The sequence below is a fragment of the Haliaeetus albicilla genome, chromosome 2 (assembly GCF_947461875.1).
Source record: "Haliaeetus albicilla chromosome 2, bHalAlb1.1, whole genome shotgun sequence".
Lineage (NCBI taxonomy): Eukaryota > Metazoa > Chordata > Aves > Accipitriformes > Accipitridae > Haliaeetus > Haliaeetus albicilla.
The window spans coordinates 56,912,878-56,935,268 of record NC_091484.1 but is presented as its reverse complement, the minus strand read 5'-3'; the positions used below and the strand labels follow the sequence as shown (position 1 = coordinate 56,935,268).

The window sequence follows — 22,391 nt, the reverse complement described above, 5'->3', positions numbered from 1 at the left end:
GAAAGGAGAATAAAAATGGATTATGATTAAAATGGTGAAGGCAAGAGAAAAATCAATTTTTGTCTTGTTTCTTGAAGTTTAAATTATCTTCTTCTGAATAAGAATGAAATTGTGTAAGTGCAGGTGTAACCAAAGACAGCTAATTGGCTAATTGACTAGTTATATCTTGTCTGCTTTTTACAGTGGCTTGATTCAGCCTTTCCAATTTCAAGTGTTAGATCATTTAAATTGATAGCTTTTCTGGCATAATAATGAAGTAATATGGTGCTGAATAGGGATTACCCCTGTTCACAGGGAAATCAGCCTGTCCAAGTTAATGCACAGGGTTAACAGTGCATAAAATTTCAGTTTTATAATATGTTTGGATTATTCTTGCATTAGGATGATATTACAGTGTTCTCATAATAGGATAAAGTTTATACTTCTGATTCTTGGGCATGGATTTGGGGAATAAAAGGAGCATTGATGAAATGTCAAGCAAAAATTATGATGTTTAGGATTACAAAGAGAAATTTATGTTGGGTACTTTTGAGTGCTTGTTTTTCTACAGCTTTATTAAAATAGTTTAGAGAAGAGGGAAATAATTACAAAATAATTAGCTCACTTCTACATGGAAAGTGTGGGGATTTTTGTTTTCTTTTTGTTTTTAAGGCTTTATGCCTAAGACTAACAATTATAATTGTATTTCCAGGCTATTTCTTGATGTGGTATGTGTTTGTATTGCTCTGACTGAACTTGAAATCACCAAGGTGGTTTTCTGGTTCTTTGCTCATTTGGTTTATACAAACTACTGTCCTGCTATAGAGGACCAATAGCTATCCATATAATTTATGATTGTCCTGTACTTTTGCTCTAGGTTTTCAGTCAAGACTCTGATTGACCGTTCCTGTTTTGAGACTATAGATGATACTTCCCCTGAATTTAATAATTTTGCAGCCATTCTGGAACAGATTCTAAGTCATCGACTGAAAGGTATGTTAATTAACCTCCTTTCTAGTGATGTTTTTGCCATGAGAATTTGTTTGTATGAAACCAGCGTACATCCGTAGAAGCTCCTTGATGCTGAATGAAAGTGATGGCTTGCTTTGTATGTCTGTCCCTTTGGTATTGCCTTCCTGATTGTTTGCATTACTGTCGAAAAGTGAAGGAAACGGTTTTTGTGAAACATGTTTCCAGTGTTCTTGTTGGAAGCCTTCTTGGCTGGTAATTAAGCAAGTGGATGTTGCCATGGTGCTGAGCTGTCTGCTCTTCTGCTTTATGATAAGGCTGTGTCCTAAGAATCTGAGTCTGAAAGACAATCGCAGTGTTTTCTGCTTTAACAGAAGCTATAGAGAGCATATCTGGGGTGCTGCTTCCTTTTCTTTCTCCCTTCCCTGCTTTTGTTGCCGCCTTTTCCAGATACTGTGTTTAGGTCCTTTCATTCCCATCCCCCCACCCCACTAGTGAACCTGTTTTTTGCTGCTGGAATGCAATGGATCTGGATTAAATTGCTTTTGAGAAAGGTCAGTTGTTTGTTGATTTTCCTCTTTATCGGAGTCAGATGTTGTTCTGATTCAAGAAAATGTCTGTTTGCATTTTCTGATTGTTCCAGAGGAAGCTGCTTTGCTAAAAGAACAGAGCGTGCCTTAGCAGTAGCAGTCGCTAGAAAGGGACTTTGGAAGCTTCTCCTCATTTTCAGTTCTGTGTACAGTTTCTGAAATTATTTGAGGATTATGAACGACATCATAATCATCTAAATATAGAAGTGTAATATGGCAATCTACTCCTTTTCATACTTTTGCTTTTTAATATTCATAACTTTGTGAACAATATTGTGTGTAGGCTGACATTTGAGTAGTACAATTACTACCTGCTGTCATTTTGTCAGAGAAGAAAAAAAAAATCACACAGTGGGGTAGAAACATAGTGTTTGTCACATTGTGACAAAGATTATTGGAGTGATTATGGGTACTTAGCAACTTGACACTGCAGGGAAATTGCTCTGTTTTCTCCTTCTCCCTCAGCTTCAGTGATGTTTGAGCAAAAATCATTATGAATTTTATAATTTTTTTCCCTTTTATATTTTTTTCCCCAACATTCTTTTGCTTCACAGTCTATTATTCAGGACAGGCAGTACAGAGAAGAAGCCTTGACAGGTTGGCAAATGGGTTACAGGCAAATGAAATTTGCAAGTAAAAAATTATTTCAAATAAGAAATAGAGAAAATCAAAAAGCTAAATTGTTGTTTCAGTCTTCCCCTTGTAATTACCAGTTTTTCTAAGTTTGCAGAGTTAAATAAAAATACAGAAAAAGGCAGCAATTGTGCATCGTATTGCAAACAGGGAATATTTTGGTAATAAGCTAGATCACTGTGAGTAATTGCTTTATTCTTTAAAAACTTGAAAGGGAAATTAAGATAATAAATGTACCATGACAATTCAAAATTTAAGAGGGTATATATTATACAACACCGAGCTTGAAAGAAATTGCATTTTATTGATGGAAAGGACTGATATATTCTGAATGCATATTTTGTGTCAGTAGGAGCACACTAAAAGCGGACTGGTGGTTGCAGTGGGTTGTATAAAATGTTTTCAAGCAGGCAGAACATATATGATCTGTTTGTCTCTGGTAAGATAAATGGTTTCATTGTATCAAAGTTGTCAGGATAATGCCATGGCAGTGTAGTTAAACAGATGATCAGATTTCAGAGTTGGAATATATAGAACGTTACTTTCTTAAGGTCATGGCAAGTAACAATTCTTAATCTTTAATTTTATTTGGAAGTACTGGGCGAAAAAGGAAGAATTAAAAAAAAAAGTATTTAATTTGCATCGTAAAGGACTAAGTTTACTTTTATTAGAAAACTTTTACTGGCAACTGTCTTTTCTGACTTTAAATACAATATGTTTTTAAGGAGCAAAGCATAGTCTTGACGGAATATAGTGACTGTTGCTGCTTATTGGTTTCGTGTTCAGATAGGATCCAGACAAAGCAAAATGGAAGGAATAAGGACAGCCAAAAATGGAAAAAAATGTTCAACTACAGGCATTAGAATTTTATGCTTTTCCAGAAACCATTGCAATTAAGAATTCTGATATAATAGTTCTTCAAGCCTCATCTTCCTGGCTGTTCTGCTAAAAATGCCAGTTATAGCAATATGAGCACCATTTTTAAATTGATTTTTGATAGGTAACTGTCGTGGTCGAGACGGACAAACGACACGTACGCATTCTTATAGTACAAGCAAAGAAGGTTTTTTTTATTACTACAAGCCAGCAAATTTATACCCATTATACTTGTTACCTTGTACATATGTCTGTCCCTTATTGGTCAAAAAGTTGTCAGAAGTTGTTTTTCTCACCCCTCATTGGGTGACTTTTTCAGGTTCCTTATCACAACTGCAAACGGTCAACACATTCCTTAAACTTAGTTTCCCAGCATGCTTCTCGTTCTTTCTTGTTCTCTCACGGGAACACTGTAATCTTGTCAAGGTCAATATCCTCCCCAGGCCCCGAGGTCCAGCCGAGGTCCTCCACAGGTAACTGATCTGAAATTGCTAGCTCCGAATAGCAAAAGCGTCATGAAACAACATTCACAGTGGTTTGGGTGGTTTTGTTAGTTTGTTTTTTCTTTCCAGAATCATTGAAGAATTTAGTCTGGAAAGTACCTTATGAAGTTATCCAGTCCAACCTCTTGCTTAAACCAAGGCTGTCTCAGATTGCTCATGGCATTTTCCAGTTGAGTGTTGAAAATCTCCACGAGATTTCTTAAACTCAGTGCAGTTTGCTACAGAATTTTTATCCCCCCCCCTTTGTGGTTACTTTTCCGTGATATTGGCCATGGTCTTCACTGGATCCTGTGGTGAGCCAGACCAGGAAGTCAAACAGGCAGAAAACTAATGACTTTCCCCATGGATGCACTTCTTTAATGCAGCTGCTCATTTTCCTAAGAGTGGGTTAGATGTGGGTGTTTGCTTAGTAATAAAATGAGGTCAGCATAAATATATCAGCTCACACAACAGAGATCTGTGAATGCTGCAGGTATCTGTTCATGTGATACAGAAGACTTGGCACATATGGCAACAAAATAGTTCCAAAAACGGTAACATAACATGCCATGGCCAAAAGGCGACATCTGTACTACCTTACAGTTACATGTACACCAATGCCAATAAGTAGCAGTGAGGAATAGGCCACTGTTAGAAAAAGCAGTTTGGCTCACAATCTATTTTTGAATTGCCCTAAGGAAGAGAGAGAGAGTGGGGGTAAGCTGTATTAACTGTCTTTTCGGGGATTGCAAGCCGTTGATTGCCTTCTGCTCTAGAAAGTGGAGAGATACTTATCCCTATACTGTGTAATACTGTATGTGCAGTATACCCAGTACTCCCTAGAAGCTCTGGATTTATTGTGAATGCAGAGTAGACCAAATATGGTAATGAGGAGGGTATAAAGCATGTGTTCTTCCTGTTATTAAAATAAGCTGTGTGGCATGCCTGCTGGCAAGATATGATACTATTGAACAGGACAACTGAAGATCTTGAAAAGGTAGAAGGAGTAACAGGAAGAAGATGAGTGACTAATTACTCTTATTCCTTCTCAGAAATAAGATTTTGCATGGTTTTGTAATGCAGTAGAGAGTAAGTGGTCTTCTGAGTGGATACAGGGACAATGTATTTGAAGGTCTCTGGACCAAATGAGACCTGTAGTGCTGAAAGGGATTTTACAAATTTGTATACAAATGTACGTGTGTTTGACAATATTTAAAGCAAGCTGAGTAATTTCAGGAGCCATTTTTTTCCCCAGATAGTTGTTTGGAATTTCTTCCTTTTGTAACCATTTTGTACTGGGGAGATTAAGCCATATCTTGTAGTTGTCTTGGTGGTTTCTTGTTTTCACTGCTGGCCACAGATTTTTTCATGTATATTTCATGTAAGTGTCCTTTTTATCAGATCAGCTAAGTAAATATAGTTAGTGAAGAAATGGTAGGGGCATCAAAGTGTTCAGCAACAGTACTTGGGATTTGATCAGAGGTGTATCCTAGCTGATTTAAAACCTGAAGTCAATACAAAGTGATGTATATTTTTGTCTTTACTATATCACAATGTTGTATGGTTTTCTGCCTTTTTCTATCAATTTAAATTAGTTTTAACTGAGTTAGTGCTGAAGAACATCAGTAACTATTGTAGATTTTTATGGCCATCATCTCAAACGTTTCTGAAAACTGTTGTCATTTGTATGTATTTGTTGACTTACTAGGTTTTCAATGTACAGCAAAATGTGTTTATATCCAAACTGCTAGCCAGTTTGCATGCTTTGAAATAGTTTTGGTGTATAAATTGAGTTCTGTCACTGACAACGTATATAATGCATCTTGCTTGTGACTTCTGTAGTTTTTGAATTTCATTATTACTGTGAACATACTTGTCATTTATACACTTATTTGCATTTACCACCATAATGACACGAAAGACTATGCTGTACTGTGCTATTTTGACACTTGCACGACTTTGTATGCCTTTTTTCCTGTACGTACATTTAGAAGGTATTATAAACATATCAAAAGCTTTGCTAGAGTTGCCCATGGAAGCTGCTTGTCTCTATCTGATCTATGTCATTCCTAATTTTTAGTGACTGTGGAGTTTGTTTGCTTGCTTTTCTATTTTGTTTTAGAAAACTTACTATGAGTAGTAAGCTTCTAGGTTCATCAGTGCTGCTGGAGTGGAAACATAAATGTAATAATTCTCTTCCTTTCCTCATTCTGTAAAATGTTCTAGTTTCACACATCATCAATACTCTGGTGATAGTAATGGTAAATGGCTGTACTAGTGATGTCACTGGTAAATGTTCAGTTTTTGTACTTCCTCATAGTAAGGTGAATTATTAAATAATTCATTTCTGAAGCACTGAAAGACTTTTCTTTTATCTGCAGTGCACAATTTATCCTTTCCCATATGGTTTTTATTTTACTCATTTATTTTTAGGTGAAAAAAAAAAAGCACTTACTACTATCTGCTATTTCATGGAGTCTCTTTTTAAGCGATGAATATTGATATAATTTTTATTAATCAAAATTCATTGAATTGTAATAATTCAGACACAAACAGTGGTTACAAAGGGAAAGGATATGAATTATGTCTGCAGAAGACAATTTGTGCTGGTAGGTCTAGGTCAAAGGTGAGGAAGCACAGTTCTTTGAGTGAATAAGGTACAGCTTGTAATGCTGCTCATCCTGAGAGAGACAAGTCTGCTGGATAAAATAGTTAAGGTATTGGCGATATAATGGGGGTGAAAAGGGTAGGTTAAAGAAATAAGAGCTGATGGCACCACTGTCATGACAAAGACAAAGTCTAAGCTATAGCTGTGGTGGCCCTTTATTTGGTGCAATAATGCTATTAGCAGTATAGCTTTTGTTCCTAGATTTAATATTTATACACACATAGTGACCCTACTACTGGTTTTGGCTAAAAAGAAAAGTAGGGGTCTTGTGTAATTTGTGGTTCAGCTCATTCTCCTTTCTCCTGTGTGGAGAAAAATCTTAAATGAATTTATAATTGTCTTGGAGGGCTGTGTTTATGAGCTACTGTAAATTTTTAATTTTTAATTATTGGTTCTGTAGGCCCAAAATAAAAGAGTAGGTATCACAGAAATTCCTCAAAGGAATACCATACCAGTTTATTACCAACAAGTTGTATTAAAACTTATTTTTTTCAGGATAGAAAAATTTGCTGCAAACTAAATAATACAGGGAAGTCTGGAGAAAATCTGTACCTTAGAGCATCCTAGTCATTACTACTTTCAGCTGTAGAACTTTGTAGATATGAAATTGGACTGTGATTGAGTAGGAATCAAACTGCTTAATGTCTTATTTGTGAAGAATTTTGGGGGCATGAAAAAAGATCCGCAACAACTAGTTGTCAGACTGGAGCAGAAATGGGTTGATACAAATAGGTGTGTAGCAGTATTCAAAAATGTGGTGAAATTAAAAAATTTCTATTTGCTTTGCAGTTCTGTAGGCAAGAACTGAATTTGAACAATGTTTAATATTAAACATGCAGCTTCCATGCTTATCTAACATTTTTGTTTGGCTGACAAAAACGGTAACATCATTCCTGTTGGAATAGCTGTCAGCTTCTGTGTCTTCTGATGACATATAAACTTCATGGCAAAGACCACGTACTTTTTGTCCTTTGGACCTCCCTGGAAACTTACTTTTACCTTGAGAAGTACTTTGACAGACTGTAAATTGTGTACTAAAACTAGCTTTCAAGTTTATTAGGACCCTTTAAAATTTAGATATGATTTTAGAATCGTAGAACAGCCCAGGTTGGAAGGGACCCCAAAAGATCATCTGGTCCAACCATTTGTGGAAAAGGGAGCCCAGGTGACATTATCTAGCACCCTGTCCCTAGCATCACATCTTTAAAATCTCCAGTGATGGGGACTCTACCACATCCCTGAGGAGGTTCTTCCAGTGAATAGTTGTTCTTACTTTAAAAAATCTCTTTCTCGTGTTGAGATGAAACCTCTTCCAGTGCAACTTGTACCCATTGCCCTTTGTCTTCTCCATGTGGCTCCTTGTAAAGAGAGAGCCTCCATCCTCTTTAAGTTCTTTAGGTTCAGAAGTACTGTGATGAGTTCCCCTCTGAGTCTTCTCTTCCCTAGAGAGAAAAGACCTAATGCCTTCAATCTTTCCTCATGGGGCAGGTCCTCCAGCCCTTTGAACATCTTCATGGCCCTCCTTTGGACCCTCTCCAATCTGTCCGTGTCCTCCTTGAATTGTGGGGACCAGAACTGGACACAATACTCCAGGCACAGCCTGACAAGCACTGAGTAATGAGAGCTATTTCATTCCTCATTTTTGAGAGTTCTTGTGGCTGTGTACATTGAGTGCATTGAGGGCCAAATAGAATTTCATACACTGAAAGCGTTTAAAATTGTAGGGAATATACAGCTTAATATCTTATTTAGTAGTTCTTAAAATACATTCTCACTATTCTGAGACAGTCTTTTCCAATATTTTTCTGTGTATAGAGTGATTAAGGAAGTTTTTCTTCAGATGATGTTAATTACTAGAGTGGGGCAAGGTTTAAAGTGGTAGGGAGAAAATAGTGAAATATAGAAGTCCTTGGTTCACAAAAGGTCCTGAGCCAACTGTGAGTTTCAAGTGAAGACAATTCCTACTAAAGTCTGAAACCCATCGTACCCTCTCGCAGAGCTGACTGCAAGACAAGAACCCACTGTTATGCCAGTGTTCATTGTAATTATGGCCGGCTTGCTTTGTTGATCAGTGTAAGCCAAATAAGCGCTGTGTGCTGATATGCATTTCTGTTGCAAAGGTATTTTTGTTTTTAAATGATGTGTTTTCAGGTGTTCATTGGTAAAAGGAATTGCTTTGAATTAGTGACTTCAGAAAACTATAGAGTGAAACTGTCTGGTTTTTGCAGAATATATTCTGTCCTTAAGATAGCTTCAAAAGGCCACAAAAGTTATTTTATGATAAGCTTGCCTTTATTAGCTGGTACTGGAATTAGTGACACAAAGTCATCTTCACACTTAAGTTGCATTTAATTTTGCAGGTATAATCCCCAGGGCAGAAATGTTTCTAGTATGGCAAAGAATATGAATAATATCTGTAGGTTTTCATGCTGTTGAAATGCTGTTAAATTCTTGTTGCTGTCCGCTACACTTGGCATTTCAACGAAAATAGTGTGTAAGAGCACTTGCCTCATGGAAACTCTTTTATTTTAGTGCTTAGAGCTGAGATCTGAATCTACAGCAACTGAAGCACCTTGGTTTTTTGTTTTCCCTTTGACATATTGAGTAATATGTATTAATTCTTCCTGCTTTTTTTTTTAACAAGACTTTTATCAAGCTTTGAATTTAATAAATAAATCCATGAGGCGGAGTAAGCAGATGGGCCACAAAGTCAAGTTACATGCACCCTCTAGGGAAAAAAACCCAACACCACTTGAATCTCTTAATAGCATAGGGGACAGATCTTTGACATTACTCTGGCTATGCTTGGAGTTAAGATAAGTCATGCTAGATAAAAATATCATTGTCATGATATTTTGGCATTTTGGTATGTATGATTTGCAGTATCAGTCAAATATATTCTTTCTTGAAATCTGAGCTTTCTAACAGCAAAAGAATTAAAGTCTTTCTGATATATTAGTAAAGCTTCAGAAGTACAACTCAAAACTTGAAATAAAATAGAATTAGCTTAACAATAAGATCTCATTTTATATGGAAAAAAGGTTTCGCATGTATGTAATAATGGCAGTCACCAGAGGGCAATGTTCATCTTTTCACATACCTGTTCACAGTTGTATGCTGTTCAGTCTGAAAAACGGGGCTGAACTGTTGTGCCTGTGATGAAATTTATTTTGTGTGGAGTGATTGAAAGTAGTATGCAATTTTTCCCTTTGTTTTCTAACTGTAATACATTCCAAGCTGGAAAAAAATATGAAGAGTTTTGGTTAAAGCTCCAGAAGAGGTATTGATTTGCTCAATTCATTTTGGTCAACTTCCTAAGGAATATTGTGTGTGTCCTCAAAATAAATTGTGACTGCAAAACTTTTTTGATCATACATCAATTTCTCCTTCAATGAAAGCACATTTTGATAAATTCCATTCTGCTCCTAAAATAAAGATAATACTACCACAGCAAGCAGTGGTCTTGAGATAGATATTTATATATAAAAAAATTTTTTTTAAAGAACAAAACTCCCTTTACTTGACTGTATTAATGAAACATGTGGTACTACCTAAAGCAGGTAACAGAAATACTTCTTGCATCGTATTTTTAAGTCACAACTCTGTGCTTTATTGTGATTTGAGAGTCCCGTGAAGAACCCTGGAGTATTATTGTAGCATACTAACAAGCAAAAACCCAACAAAATACACATATGTACACAAAAGCCCCAAACTTCTCTTTGTGCATTGCAAACCAGGGTGAGAGACATAATGCAAGGTTTTTTTACACCTGTGAGCCAGTTTACAGTAGGAATTTATGGACTTGCTAGTATAAAATCCTGTCAGTGCAGGCAACCTATAGGGAAGTACTTTAATTATGTTTATCTCCAATAAGCAGAGAGGAAGGTTCATAAATCTTTACATATCTTGTATTTTGATTTAAGGTCAGATCACCTGGTTCGGCTATGAAAGTCCTCGTAGTTTCTGGGACTACATTCGAGTAGCTTGCCGAAAAGTCTCTCACAATTGCATCTGCAGTATTGAGAACATGGAGAATGTCGGTTCTTCTAGAGCTAAGGTAGGGAAGAAAAAGGTCAAATTGACTTTTTTGTTACATTGTTTCTTCTGTGTAAAATATAGCTGACATTTCTGTACCCAGAAGAAAAACATATTACTAAGCTTGCCCCACAAAATTTTTCATTGTTTGAAATAATTTTTTTAATATGTACCTAGTAAATATTTACTTCTTAAAAAACCACTTTTAAATCTGAATGTGTTTTCTCTTAAATTCATCTTATTCAGTAGAATAAATCTCAACTTCTTTATTCATTCAGTGTGTTGTTATTATAAAATGATTGCCTTCACTTTGAACTTACATAATTTTTTGAAAATGCAGTATGTTGAGGGAAATTAAGTTCATGTGGGCATGCCTAACAAATATTATTTTAAAATTGTAGAAATGTGATTTATTTTTTTTCCCCCTAACCTAAGTATCATTTTATTTTGGATGTAATTTATGCACTAATAGGAAAGGTGTGATCAACTCTTGAGTTTGTTGGTGTGATTGTGCAGGAAGCATTTAATAGATTTATTTGCTAACAAAGATCCATCATTTTAAAGGATCTATATAGAAATGACATCACAATTTCTGATTGTAGGTACAATGGGAGCATTAAGGAAGTAACTATTTAATGTGTTTATGTGCATATGACCTGAATAAGAACAAGCTTTAAACTGACCTATCATTAACTCTTAATAGTGTGAGACAGTGTAGACCAACATCTTTAAAAAAAAATACTGTTGGACAGAGATTACAAGTTCTTTATTACTAGATTGGATTGCTTTTCAATAGCCTCTATTTCTGTGTAAATCAGCCTTGATTGATAACTGAGAACTTTCTGACTTGAAAGTATAAGTATAAAACGATACCCAAATTAATGTTCTTAATTCTTTTTATTCCTAAATAAACTGGAATCAGTTGTTTGAACAAGTATCCAAACTGTTTCATGGCTATTTTAAAAATCCTGTAGTTTCAGATTTTTATTATACTCTGGATTATCCATAGTTGGTATCATTGGTGAAGTGGAAATATTTAGCTTGTTATATACAAAAATTTTGTAGGTTTTTTTCAGGGGCATGACTGTGGTTAATACAATTTAAATTATGTGTATTTACACAACCACAGATTTCTTCAATAAAAGATGATGCTTAGATCAAGCAGCACCATGAATCTAATAGATCTTTGAGCAGCCATTCTGATGATCCATAGTATTGCAGAACAGCTTATTTGCTATGTCCGGTGTTGCTCCTTTCTTCTGTATAGATTCAGTTTTAAATTTTGTATAGTAAACGTATCTGTAATCTGTGTGAAAGCTTTGAAACACTTGAGATTCTATGGCAAAAAGCTATTGACTGGTTTTCCTATCCAGAATATTACATGCTCTTCCTAGCACTCAATGTACTGGAGTAGCAGACTGAGATTGAAATGTCATGCAGCTTTTCTCCCTACTTACGTTGAGATCTGGAAACTCAGAGAATTTAGAGAACTTCTTTCCAAATACTTTCTGGAGAGATTCATGTTCTAGAATCTGATGATTGTATTGCTTATATTCGAGGTTTATTTTAAAGGTATTTCTGAATTCTAAGATTTTAATAGATATGAATATTTAAATTCAGTATATAATAAGATACAAAGCTATTTTCTGAAATACTCTTGTAAATAAATTAAATTTTTTTTTTATTCTGTGGAAAACTCCATGCCAAATAGTAAACAAAGAAGCTAATTTGTGCAGTAAGTGTGGAAAGTGGTGTTGAATTTTTAAAAGTGCCTATGGGAGTATTTTGGATGTCCATATCTGAAAAGGCTGGAAGCATGTCGACACAAGTACCAGTGGTATGCATCAGTTTTACTGGTAGTCCAAATGGGTGTCACTTCAGCCTGGAAGCTGTTAGTAAGGGTTTGCTAGTGCTAATTAGCCCTGCTTTCACTGGAGCTGCATAGGCTTTAGTCGTTAGCTAAGCATCATCATCAGGGTTTGACTATTTCTCTCATGTTCTAAATAACTGCAATGTAAAGGCAGCTATCCAGATAAATATCCTTTTAATTTTAGTGCACTCTGTGTTAAAGTTTTAGCTGTATTGTTGGTATTTATGAAAGCAATTGGTTTTTTTGTTATTATCTTATTATAAGTTTAGTTTGATCTAGGTCTATATAAAATAAAAATAGGATTATAATCTACTACAGATGGTTTGGGTAGAATGTCTGTAGTGATATTCAGATAGATGTTGATAAACACCAAATATATTAAGCAGACAGATGTCTTACTACTTATATAACTATTTGTAAGTTTATATGGGTTACAAGAAATGTTCCTGGTGTTCTCAAACTGACAATCGTAACTATGGCAGCCATTTGAAATGTTTCTTTCTTGTAAACTACAATCCTGTGCACTAGACCTGTAAACATAGTGAAACATATATTCCTAAAAGTTATTTTCGAAGCTATTACTGCTGTTTATAGAACTGTTTGAATCAAGTTTTGCTTTTGGACTACAAGTTTTAGGCCTCTTAGATTTGATTTCATTCCTGTATGTTATGTGCATCCTCTATAATGATGTCCTTACTGAGGGGAAAAAATAGTTTATGCAAATTACATAATAAAAATATGTCACTGAGTTATAATTTTTTTTTTTATTGATCCCACAAATATTTGAATGAATGCAGAGAATTAGTTCTTAAATCACCTTGAGGGTAGGTTACTGCTGCTTTACAATGGAACTGATTTGATGCTTCCAATACCATTGTCTTTAAAATGAAAGCTCTCTGCCCTGATCTGCTACCACTTATGCACATGAGATTTTCAAAAGGCTGGAGTATATAATTAAAGCAAAAAAATTTTATTTATTTTTTTTTCCCCCTTCAAATTTTGGAGAATTTTATTTCACAATAAAGTTTATTTGTAAGAACGCATTTTCTATTTTCATTATTACTATAATGAAGTACATCTTAGCAACTATTTCTGTTTAGTGGTAATTTTGTTAATCAGTTCATTTCACCCAGGTAAATCAACTGTATTCATTTTCAGTGTAAAATTAAGTGTTTCATTCTATATTACTTAAATATTTGATATCTGTTTCTTCTTGCAGGGTCGAGCCTGGATCAGAGTAGCACTTATGGAAAAACATTTGTCTGAATATATTTCCACAGCTCTGAGAGACTTCAAAACAACCAGGTCTCCAAGACTTTTGGGTTTTTGCAATATTTTAGCAAATGTTGCTTAAGTGAGGGACTTAGGTTTGGAAGTGAATGTTCTGCTTGATTTGTATAGGAAATAATGTCTTTAGTAAAAGAGTTGTAACCCAGTAAAAGATATTTGGAGTTGGTATCAATTGATTGGATTTTAGCATGGGTAAAACTGCAAAATTGAAAATCCCTTTTTGATTTTAAAAATGTGAAAATAAGTCTGGAATTCTTGAAAGGTCAAAAGAGAAGAAAGCCTCTCTAAAGAAGGAAATAATTCTGAAATTGTAGCATCATAAGGACAGAAGCTGTAATGTTCCTTTCAAAATTAGGTATGGTTGACAGAAAGCCCTAGAGACTCAGTAAAAATAATTTTTATAGCAACTTTTCTTGAAGAAGAAAGGAAGAGAATTTCAGGAACTTTTTGAGAAATATAGAAGAATAGAATTAGTGATCAGGCATAGCTAGAATTCTTGATGTAATATGAAAAATGTGTAACACATTTGTGTTGTATCTTCTAATGGTAAAGGCTGTTATGGACAAGAATATGCTTTGTGACAGAAAATACTCTGGCAGTTTCGGACTGGTTCTAGATAATGGGATTATTTTATGATGCTTTATCCTGTAACAAGTGTGTCTCGTAGATTTATGATGAAGTCATCTAAACATGAGTGAGTCTGTAACATGTTGTGGTACCTTATGTTGAACTCTAAAAGTTTTAGACATACTGAATTGGCTATTTAAACAATAAGAATTTTCTCTGTAAGGACTTCTGTTCATTTAGAATATTATTTCTGTTTGTAATACAATTTGTCCACAAATCTCCATATATTTTGCCAATATTAAGGTGATTTTGAAACACAACTAGGTAAGCATCCCATTTTATTGAAGTTTCCAGACCTGTCATCTTTATTTTACCCAGATTTGCTTGCATTTACCATAGACAAGAAGCTCGTAAAACAAAGAGTTCTGGAAAAGATTTACTCACGTTGCCTCAAACTGAAAAGTCACTTGGGGTTTTGAGGGGGAAATGAGGTGGGTCACAAACTGTGTAGTTAAGTAGTACATTCTTTGTCCCCGTTTGGTAGTGCAGTTTGTTTGCTAGTGGATAACAGTGGTATTATTTTGTTAGCAGTTTCAAATTCATTTATTTGAACATGTTAATGTTTCATATATTTGAATATTCTTTCAGTGGTATAGCTTTTGGAAACAACCTCTTTTGCATTCCAAACATAGGAATTGCAAAGTTTGTTTTGAAGTAAATACATCAAATGGAAATAAAAGTTACAGTTTCAGATCTTGGTAGTATGGATTTCAAATCCACTAGCAATACCGTACACAATCTCTTTTTCCTGTGTGGGATTTTGGATACCTAATAAGTGGCCTGATTTTTTTGGTGATGCTTTGCACCATTTATTTAGCATTTTAAATTATGTATTGTGCTATATGTATAGTTAATGATTATTTATATAAACTATAAATATCCTATGTTACACATGTGTGTATGTAGAATATGAGATTAATCTATCATACTCCTAGCTCTTTTTAAACCTCACTGTTGTGTTTAGGTGCCTGATCTTAGGACTAGTTCTTTAATGAAGCAGCACATTTTTAGTGCTGGATCTGCATATTACACTTGGAAGGGAGTTGGATTAAGCATGGGCACACAATTATTTTGCTAACAAATTGGTCAGCACAGACTCTTAACTTAAGTGGACTGTTCTGTTGTGAAATGTCAACTGCATAGCACTGAAAGAAGATTGGTGAGTTTTCCAAGGGGACTGTTGTTTTGGCTGGATTACTGTACCTGGTTTAAGAAACATTGCCACTGTCAGGCTACCATCTGTGTGTCTTGCCATTACAAGTATGCCCTGTCTTTTTTTGTGTGATTACTTCCTAGCCACCATGTCACAAGTTAAACTGAGCACAGTACTGATTGGTACCTGGCAGTGACTTGACAAATGCCAGCGAAATGGTTTGTAATCAGCTTGTACTGGGATCATTGCTGTTAGCTCTCAAATAAGAGTAACTGTACTGAATGAGACTGTAAAGTCCGTCTAGCTCAGTATTCTGTCTCAACCAGTGGCCAGTTTAGCCTCCTGGTGCCCTTCCTGAAGTCAGAGGGTAGAAAGCTGAATCTGTACATCATAGCCTCAGTGTCAGGACTATAATCTCTATCTTCCCAGAGGAAATATTCCAGATTTCTTGCTTCCCTTGAGAACATCCAAGGTCTTGGACAGCTTGTTTCCTTAACAGCAAATGGATGTCCATTATGAAACAGCAAAAGTAGGACTTCTGACAGTGTGCATTATAACACAGTTCAGTCTTTGGGGCTGTGCCCCAAAATGTGTCTTTTCTGGATGTTTGCCATGTAGTCAACTGAAGCTCTCACTGAGCCTTCCCAATGCTTTCATGCAGTTCTTAAAACATATGGAGCTTTTGGTAGGGCAGTGTTGCTGATATTTGTCTGAAAGGTGGGTTGCATTCAATAACCTGGCACCTTCTTGCAATCATACATTGGTAGAATGTATAGGTGGACTGCGCATCTCAGTTTCTGGTAAATGACCTCTCAACCTTGCCTTTGGTACTGAACAGCTCTTGGTTCCCCACTTTCCATGTGTAACGCTCAGGTGAATTCTAGTGACCTTTCTGCCTCTGCTGATGCCAAGACTCCTTTAACACAGAAATTAAAGTTCTGTGCTACTTTGCTAAACAGACCAAATGCCTTTTTTACAAGGCCATGTGTGGCAATGGTGGGTCCTATTCACCTGCCCTGTGCATGGAGTGTTTCTGTGTGGAAATAACTTCTGTGGTAGCTGGGAGGAGAAAATCAAAATAAATGGGAGAGAATGGGGAGGTGGTGAGGGAATACAGATTCAAAAATTGTTGCTTTGTCGGTCAGTGTTCTCAAGCAGCCTTCACAAATCTGCATATACCAGGGTATGTGAAGTGTATTTTGAGATCAAGATGTGGAGTTTAAAAACTTTGGTCAATGGGTGTTTTACCATTAAAAAAATGGTGTTAACACTCCTTCTTCAAATAATGAAAATTTTAAATCTCAGAATAACTGGATGCAGCATGCATCTTCCCAGCATGCAGTATTTAAAGAAAACGTATGCTACCTGGAAAATAGCTGATTTGTGAAAACATTTTTTAAAAAATAATCAACTACTAAGAATGAAGAGTGAATGTTGAACTTTAAAAGAGCCTGCAAGTACAATTGTGAGAGAGAACTTTTTTTCATATGATGGAACAGTTATTTTTTTATGTACATGACCCAAATTCTTCCTTTCAGCAGTAAAGTATAAGATATCTTCATCATTTTCTTTTCATTTTGTCTGTCCTGTTCTACTATTTCTTAGGGCTAATATTGTAAATTCTTTTTGCTTCTGTCTAAATTTTTATGTGCTCTAAGATTGTGGTGTTTTGTGCTGTGCAGTCTATTGGTTTGCTTTATTTGAAATGAAATATGAACACCCCTGGGGTTCACATTAGTTGTTTTTATTTAAACTGGATCACTTCAGTTTTCTGATAACTATGAAAAACTTTATTATTATTTGAGAGAAAATGGTATTAACTGAACTAATTTCTTTTTTATTGAAGGAGATTTTATGAGGATGGAGCAATTGTTCTTGGTGAAGAAGCAAATATGCTTGCTGGTATGCTCTTGGGACTCAATGCAATTGATTTCAGGTATTACATTTGCATGCTTCATAACAAAATGCTCAGGGAAAGTACTTATAAATCAATGCATTATGGAAAACATTGTTAGATTCCCGTGGTAGTTTGAGAGGCAAAACTTAGGTGGGGGGAAAGAGGGGGAGAGAGAGAGGGAGAGAGAGATCTTGAATGGCTCTTATCTATAAGAACAAAGTTGTGCCATAGTTTATATAGCTGCATGATTACATGGTCTTTCTTTCAGGTATCAAAATCCTGAAAGCAATCAGAAGTATAATTGCAGAAGATATATCAAACCTATTAAGTGAATCTTGCAGACAATTGAATCTTTTAGTTATTTTTAAACTGCAAGGAAGACTGTGTGATTAAGTACATGGTTATGCCCTGGTATTCAATGACAGCATTGTAACTGCATATGTAGAAGGTGTAGGGTGTAGGTGTCTTTAACTTTAGCACTTCTAGATTTTTTTAAAAGCTTAACCTACAAATGACCATTTAGTATTCATTTGTGTTATAATTAACTGCAGCCGAACAGCAAAATGTCATCAGATTACATGAATTTACCTTTGCAATCTCTACCTAGACTTTTGTGTGCTTTGTTACTTAATTAATTCTGTGTTTTGGGGTAATAAAGGTGCAAGCACATGCTAGAGAATATAAAAAACATCCTGGTGTGTATATATATAAATATATATGTTAAAAATATCAGCAAGGTATAAAGACTACAGTGCCTATGAAATGATCAAACCTGGCTGGTGCAACACCCTGTTAATATGCCTGGTTGGGCCCACTTAGCCTCATACAGAGCCAGTGGGGAAGGGTTTCATAATACCGCATAGGGAAAAGGAGAGTGATAATGCTTTTCTCCAGTCTCCTCGCAGTACACTGTTAAAATTTACCCTGTGGTAGTATTAATGCTTGTCACAAACCAGTTTAGGAGATAAACTGGCAGAAAACAGCACATAGTCTCACTGAATGCACTGAGTGATTGACTGTTGCCAAAAGGCCTTTGGAGATTTACTCCTGCTTATGTACCCTTATACCAGTTTTGAGGCTTGTTGGACCCTTCTGTGAGCCAGCTCAACTTGTTAAAGGGCAAAACCCCCATACCTAGTAAGAAGGCAGGATAGTTCTTTTGTTGTCAGCTAGTTTGGTTCACAGAGTCATCCTATTAGTGGCAGAGATGATGGGACCATAAGGCTTAGAGAAGAGGCATAATGTTTTCCCTTTCTGGTGACAGTGAGCATTTAGTTCAGCTGCCTGTGGAACTGCAACTGGATGCTAAAGGGGGAAAAAACCTAAAAATTCAGGTCTTGATGGCTGAACTAGCTCATCATGGAGTCAAATAAGTGCCAATACCACTGTAAGGAGGGGAAAGGGAATGTCTGGTTGGTTTTTTTGTTTTTTTTTAAAAAAAGAAGAAAGAAAGAAAGAACAGGAGGGAGAGGTTGAAAACATATGATACCTTCTTTTGCCAGAATTTAGTCATTAGATTGGCTTAACTGCATCCTCAACATATGTTCTGGGGGAATGGAAGTGTGCTTCAGGATGATAAGAGACCTAGTCTTGTGTACAGCAAATTCAAATCTTACCAGATTTTATTAGTTTAAGCTTTACACTATGTGAAATTAAACTGCTTCTGTATTGGCACTATACTTGAAGGACTATAGCCTTACATCAGTAAGAAGCATAGCAAGAGTAGGTCTGCAGTATGTAAATCCTCCCATAAATAATCATCAATTGACTGTCTCTTATAATCCTCAGTGGTACATACTACTGGTATGAGAGCTTAGCTGTATGAGTGTGCTTGTTCTTCCTTTGTCCTCCGATTTCTAATATAAGCATATGTATAGGTATCTGTTAATAGTATTCAAAGTAATGATTGGTTCTTGTTGGGACATTCAAAGTTTTTGTCAATGCAGCTTTTAAGAGCCTAGAAATTTTCTGGGCAAAGTAGGAACATAGTGCTACATGAGCATTTTTATTGTGCCACATAAAATTCATAGTATTTTTGGTTTGAATGACTAAGAAGCTGTAGTCATTTTTTACATGTTACATTTGAGGAGTTTTTTGGTTTGTTGGTTTTGTTTTGGTTTTTTTTTTTTTCATTTCAAACAGTCTCTTACAAATGTTGACTGGCTTATCTATGTGGAACTGTAAATAAGACTTTGGGGTGGAGGTGGGGGAACCCAGGTGAGAACAGAATCTAAATATTCCCCCCCCCAGCAATGCAGAATTATGTCTTTACTTAAAATAATTGTGGTTTTGCAAGGGTGTTTTTTGTTTTCCTTGCTTTTCTTTTCTTAGGGAAAAAAAAATGCTTCAGATGTAATTCCCAAATACCACTTAAGTGACTGCATTGTCAAAAATGGCACTTTGCAATTAAGCTAGCAAAAGCTGTGTCTTACTAGAATCTCTTTTTTGATGACAGAGATAGGAGGAGTGAGGAAAATGAGCCTTGTGGAAGCATAATTAATTTTGTCACTTCTGTGATAATTAAACATGATTCAAATGCAATCTTTTATATCCAGTACAAAAAGAATACAGTGTAGATGATAGCTTTATAAGGCCACAGCCATTTAAGAACATTTTCTGAAAGTTAGTTTCATTAATGTTCCTCATCTTCCTGCAGCCCAACACCAGAAAGTATCTGAAAGGAGAAAGACTCTGAAATATTTTTGAGAATTGATTTTTAACTTAAAGTTAGTAGGATGGGTACATAAGCACTCTGTGAACACTTTGAATGAGCTTAAATACTGAAGATTCCAAGCTGATCCATAGCTCCTCTGTTTCTCTTTCTTCAGCTAACTTTATTTTTCCTGTTATTCCCTTGCAATCCATCTGTATTTTCAGAATAAAAGCAAATATTTAAAAATCAAGGTTTATACCACTTGCCCTGATCTATTTCCTGATTATGTGGAATTTCTGTTTGTTGGGGTTTTCATTATACTATGATATGCTTAGTGACTCTCATTTAACATTAAACAGTCTAGCTCAGCTGAGTAGGATTTCAGTGTTAAATGCTCTAGGCCTTTCTTATTATAAAAAAATTAAGAAAAGTCAAATTTCATGTTGGTAAGATTCAACTGTCACTGTCATTTAATTTTCTTGTAATAATCTTATCATTGTTTCTCTGTTTTATCAGTTTTTGTCTGAAGGGTGAAGGATTGGATGGCAGCTTTCCAGCTGTCATAGATTATACACCGTACCTGAAGTTCACCCAAAGGTACTTTTTATCTTTACAATGCTTTTCTTTATTTTATTTCATTGGCAAAATTTTACTTCATACTGGGCCTCTTACATTTCAGTTCACATTCAAAATAATATCCATATCTAAATACAAACCCGTACACTCAGCTACCTTACTCTTTCAGACTGGTGGAATTATTACATGACTCATAAGTGAGTCATGCTAACTTTGGTTACTTGGATTAGAATCACAGTTCAGCTGGAAACAAATTTTTTATTTCCTTTGAAGATCATTAGACCAAGTTGTCCTTTCTTTTGGGCCTTTTCTTTATAGCCATAAACTTAAAAGTAGTTATTTTGTAAATAAAAAGTATGTATGCCCTGGTAAATGGTAAGATATGACAGATAAGCAGTATGCAGTATAGGCAGTTAGTGCATAATAGAAAATCATGACCAGTTGTGTGTATAATCTGACATTCCAGCTACATTTTGCTCCTCTGATCAGCCATGTGGTTAATAATAAAAAGAATGATCGCTAACAGATCAGATACCAATCTGGCATCTCCAAAAAGCATGGAAATTAATGGGATGTGTTCTATTGTTAGGTTTGGCAAAATGAAGGAAGCAGCTGGGAGTTAGGAGTAGTCTTGAAGATGTACAACTGAACATGAAACATCCTAGTTATTCACTTGAAGTTCATGTAAGCTTACATGTTAATGACAGATTGCATGGTTCAGTTAAAGCAGAATTTGCATCATGGCAGGATCATGGGGTTGCACTACTCACTACTTAAAAAACTAGTAAATGCTGTTATTGTAGTGGAAAGCATAGTTAGCTGTAAGGGAAGATTTCAAATGGATATTGGGATAAATTAAAATTCTTGTCTTTGAGAACGATGTCTGAATTCTCTGGCATACATTGATTCTGGATGTTATGGAGACACTTTAACAATGAATCTGCATACTATGTAGGGAGATGCTTATGTCCTGTGAAATAACAGGCACATGGTCTTTGCTATAACCATAACTATCCATTCTCATTTAAATTTATCGTAATTTAATATAATGACAATCACTTTTTTTATTTTTCCGCTTTTTTAGAAACAAATAAAATCTATTTTCAGAGACGACTCTGCCCTGAATTTGTGAAGGAAAGATTTAAGTCACCACTTTCTTAGATAGCATATTGTAATGCACTGGTCCTTTGTATTCCAGGAAAGTATCCCACGTACAGTTGTCTGACTTGCCTAAGATAACTTGACTAAGATCACAAGCAAATTTTTGCCCATTCTTTAGGTGGCTATACAAATAAAAGCTTGAAATACAAGTTGTGCTTGGTGATCTATCCTATCCCAACATTTTGATTCTTTTTGGTTTACAGAGCTTTAGATATCCGTAAGAACTGTGGTGCTTTAATTTCAAGGGGGATTTGCACTTTAACAGACACAGCTTTTGACTTGGCTAATAAGTATGATCCTTCAGTTCTGACAGCATCAGCAGTGATGAAGAAGAGCTAAGGACGCTGGGCAGTAGTGGCAGTGAAGGCAGTACTCCAGAGAACATCGGTCCTCCTTTCATCATGGATGAAAACAGTTGGTACAACAAATGCAAAAGGGTAGAACAGAAGTACCGGCTTGCATTGGAACAGAAGGTAAAAGATTAGTTTTGTGGGGGGCTGATGGACCCAAAGCTTGTCACCAGCCAACTGGTGACATATCCATTTAAGTAAAGGCAGAAAAATATATTAAATATTATTTAGCTTCCTGTAAGTGGTCTTAAATTTTATGATCCTCAGAGTATCTTTGTACATTGATTTGAGGGAAGGGGGGGGGGAGATAATAATAATAACAACAATAACAACAACAATAATTAATTAAATAATTATTACTTAATTAAATATTAATAATAATAATAATTTGGAGGATCAGACTGCACAATCTAATGTAGACACTTTGGCTCCTTTTTCCAATCTCAGAGTTACAGCCAGTGTATCTCTGAAGCTGTTAGGTTGTGAAATGAACATGAACATGACTGTCCACATGATTTTCCTCTTCCTTAGAAGCCGTAGAATTTTGCTGATGTAGGTAGACTGCCAGTTGAAAGCTTTTAT

The 22,391-nt window shown here is 35.5% G+C and overlaps 1 protein-coding gene across 1 annotated transcript in view; it reads left to right on the top strand.

The window, feature by feature from the left end:
- RUNDC3B (RUN domain containing 3B) overlaps positions 1-22,391 on the top strand; it is a 54,567-nt gene that overhangs the window by 6,349 nt on the left and 25,827 nt on the right. The window contains exons 2-7 of the mRNA XM_069775692.1: positions 857-972; positions 10,121-10,254; positions 13,322-13,407; positions 17,019-17,108; positions 20,239-20,319; positions 21,764-21,932. Coding sequence (XP_069631793.1) covers positions 857-972; positions 10,121-10,254; positions 13,322-13,407; positions 17,019-17,108; positions 20,239-20,319; positions 21,764-21,932 — 676 coding nt within the window. The remainder of the gene's footprint in view (positions 1-856; positions 973-10,120; positions 10,255-13,321; positions 13,408-17,018; positions 17,109-20,238; positions 20,320-21,763; positions 21,933-22,391) is intronic.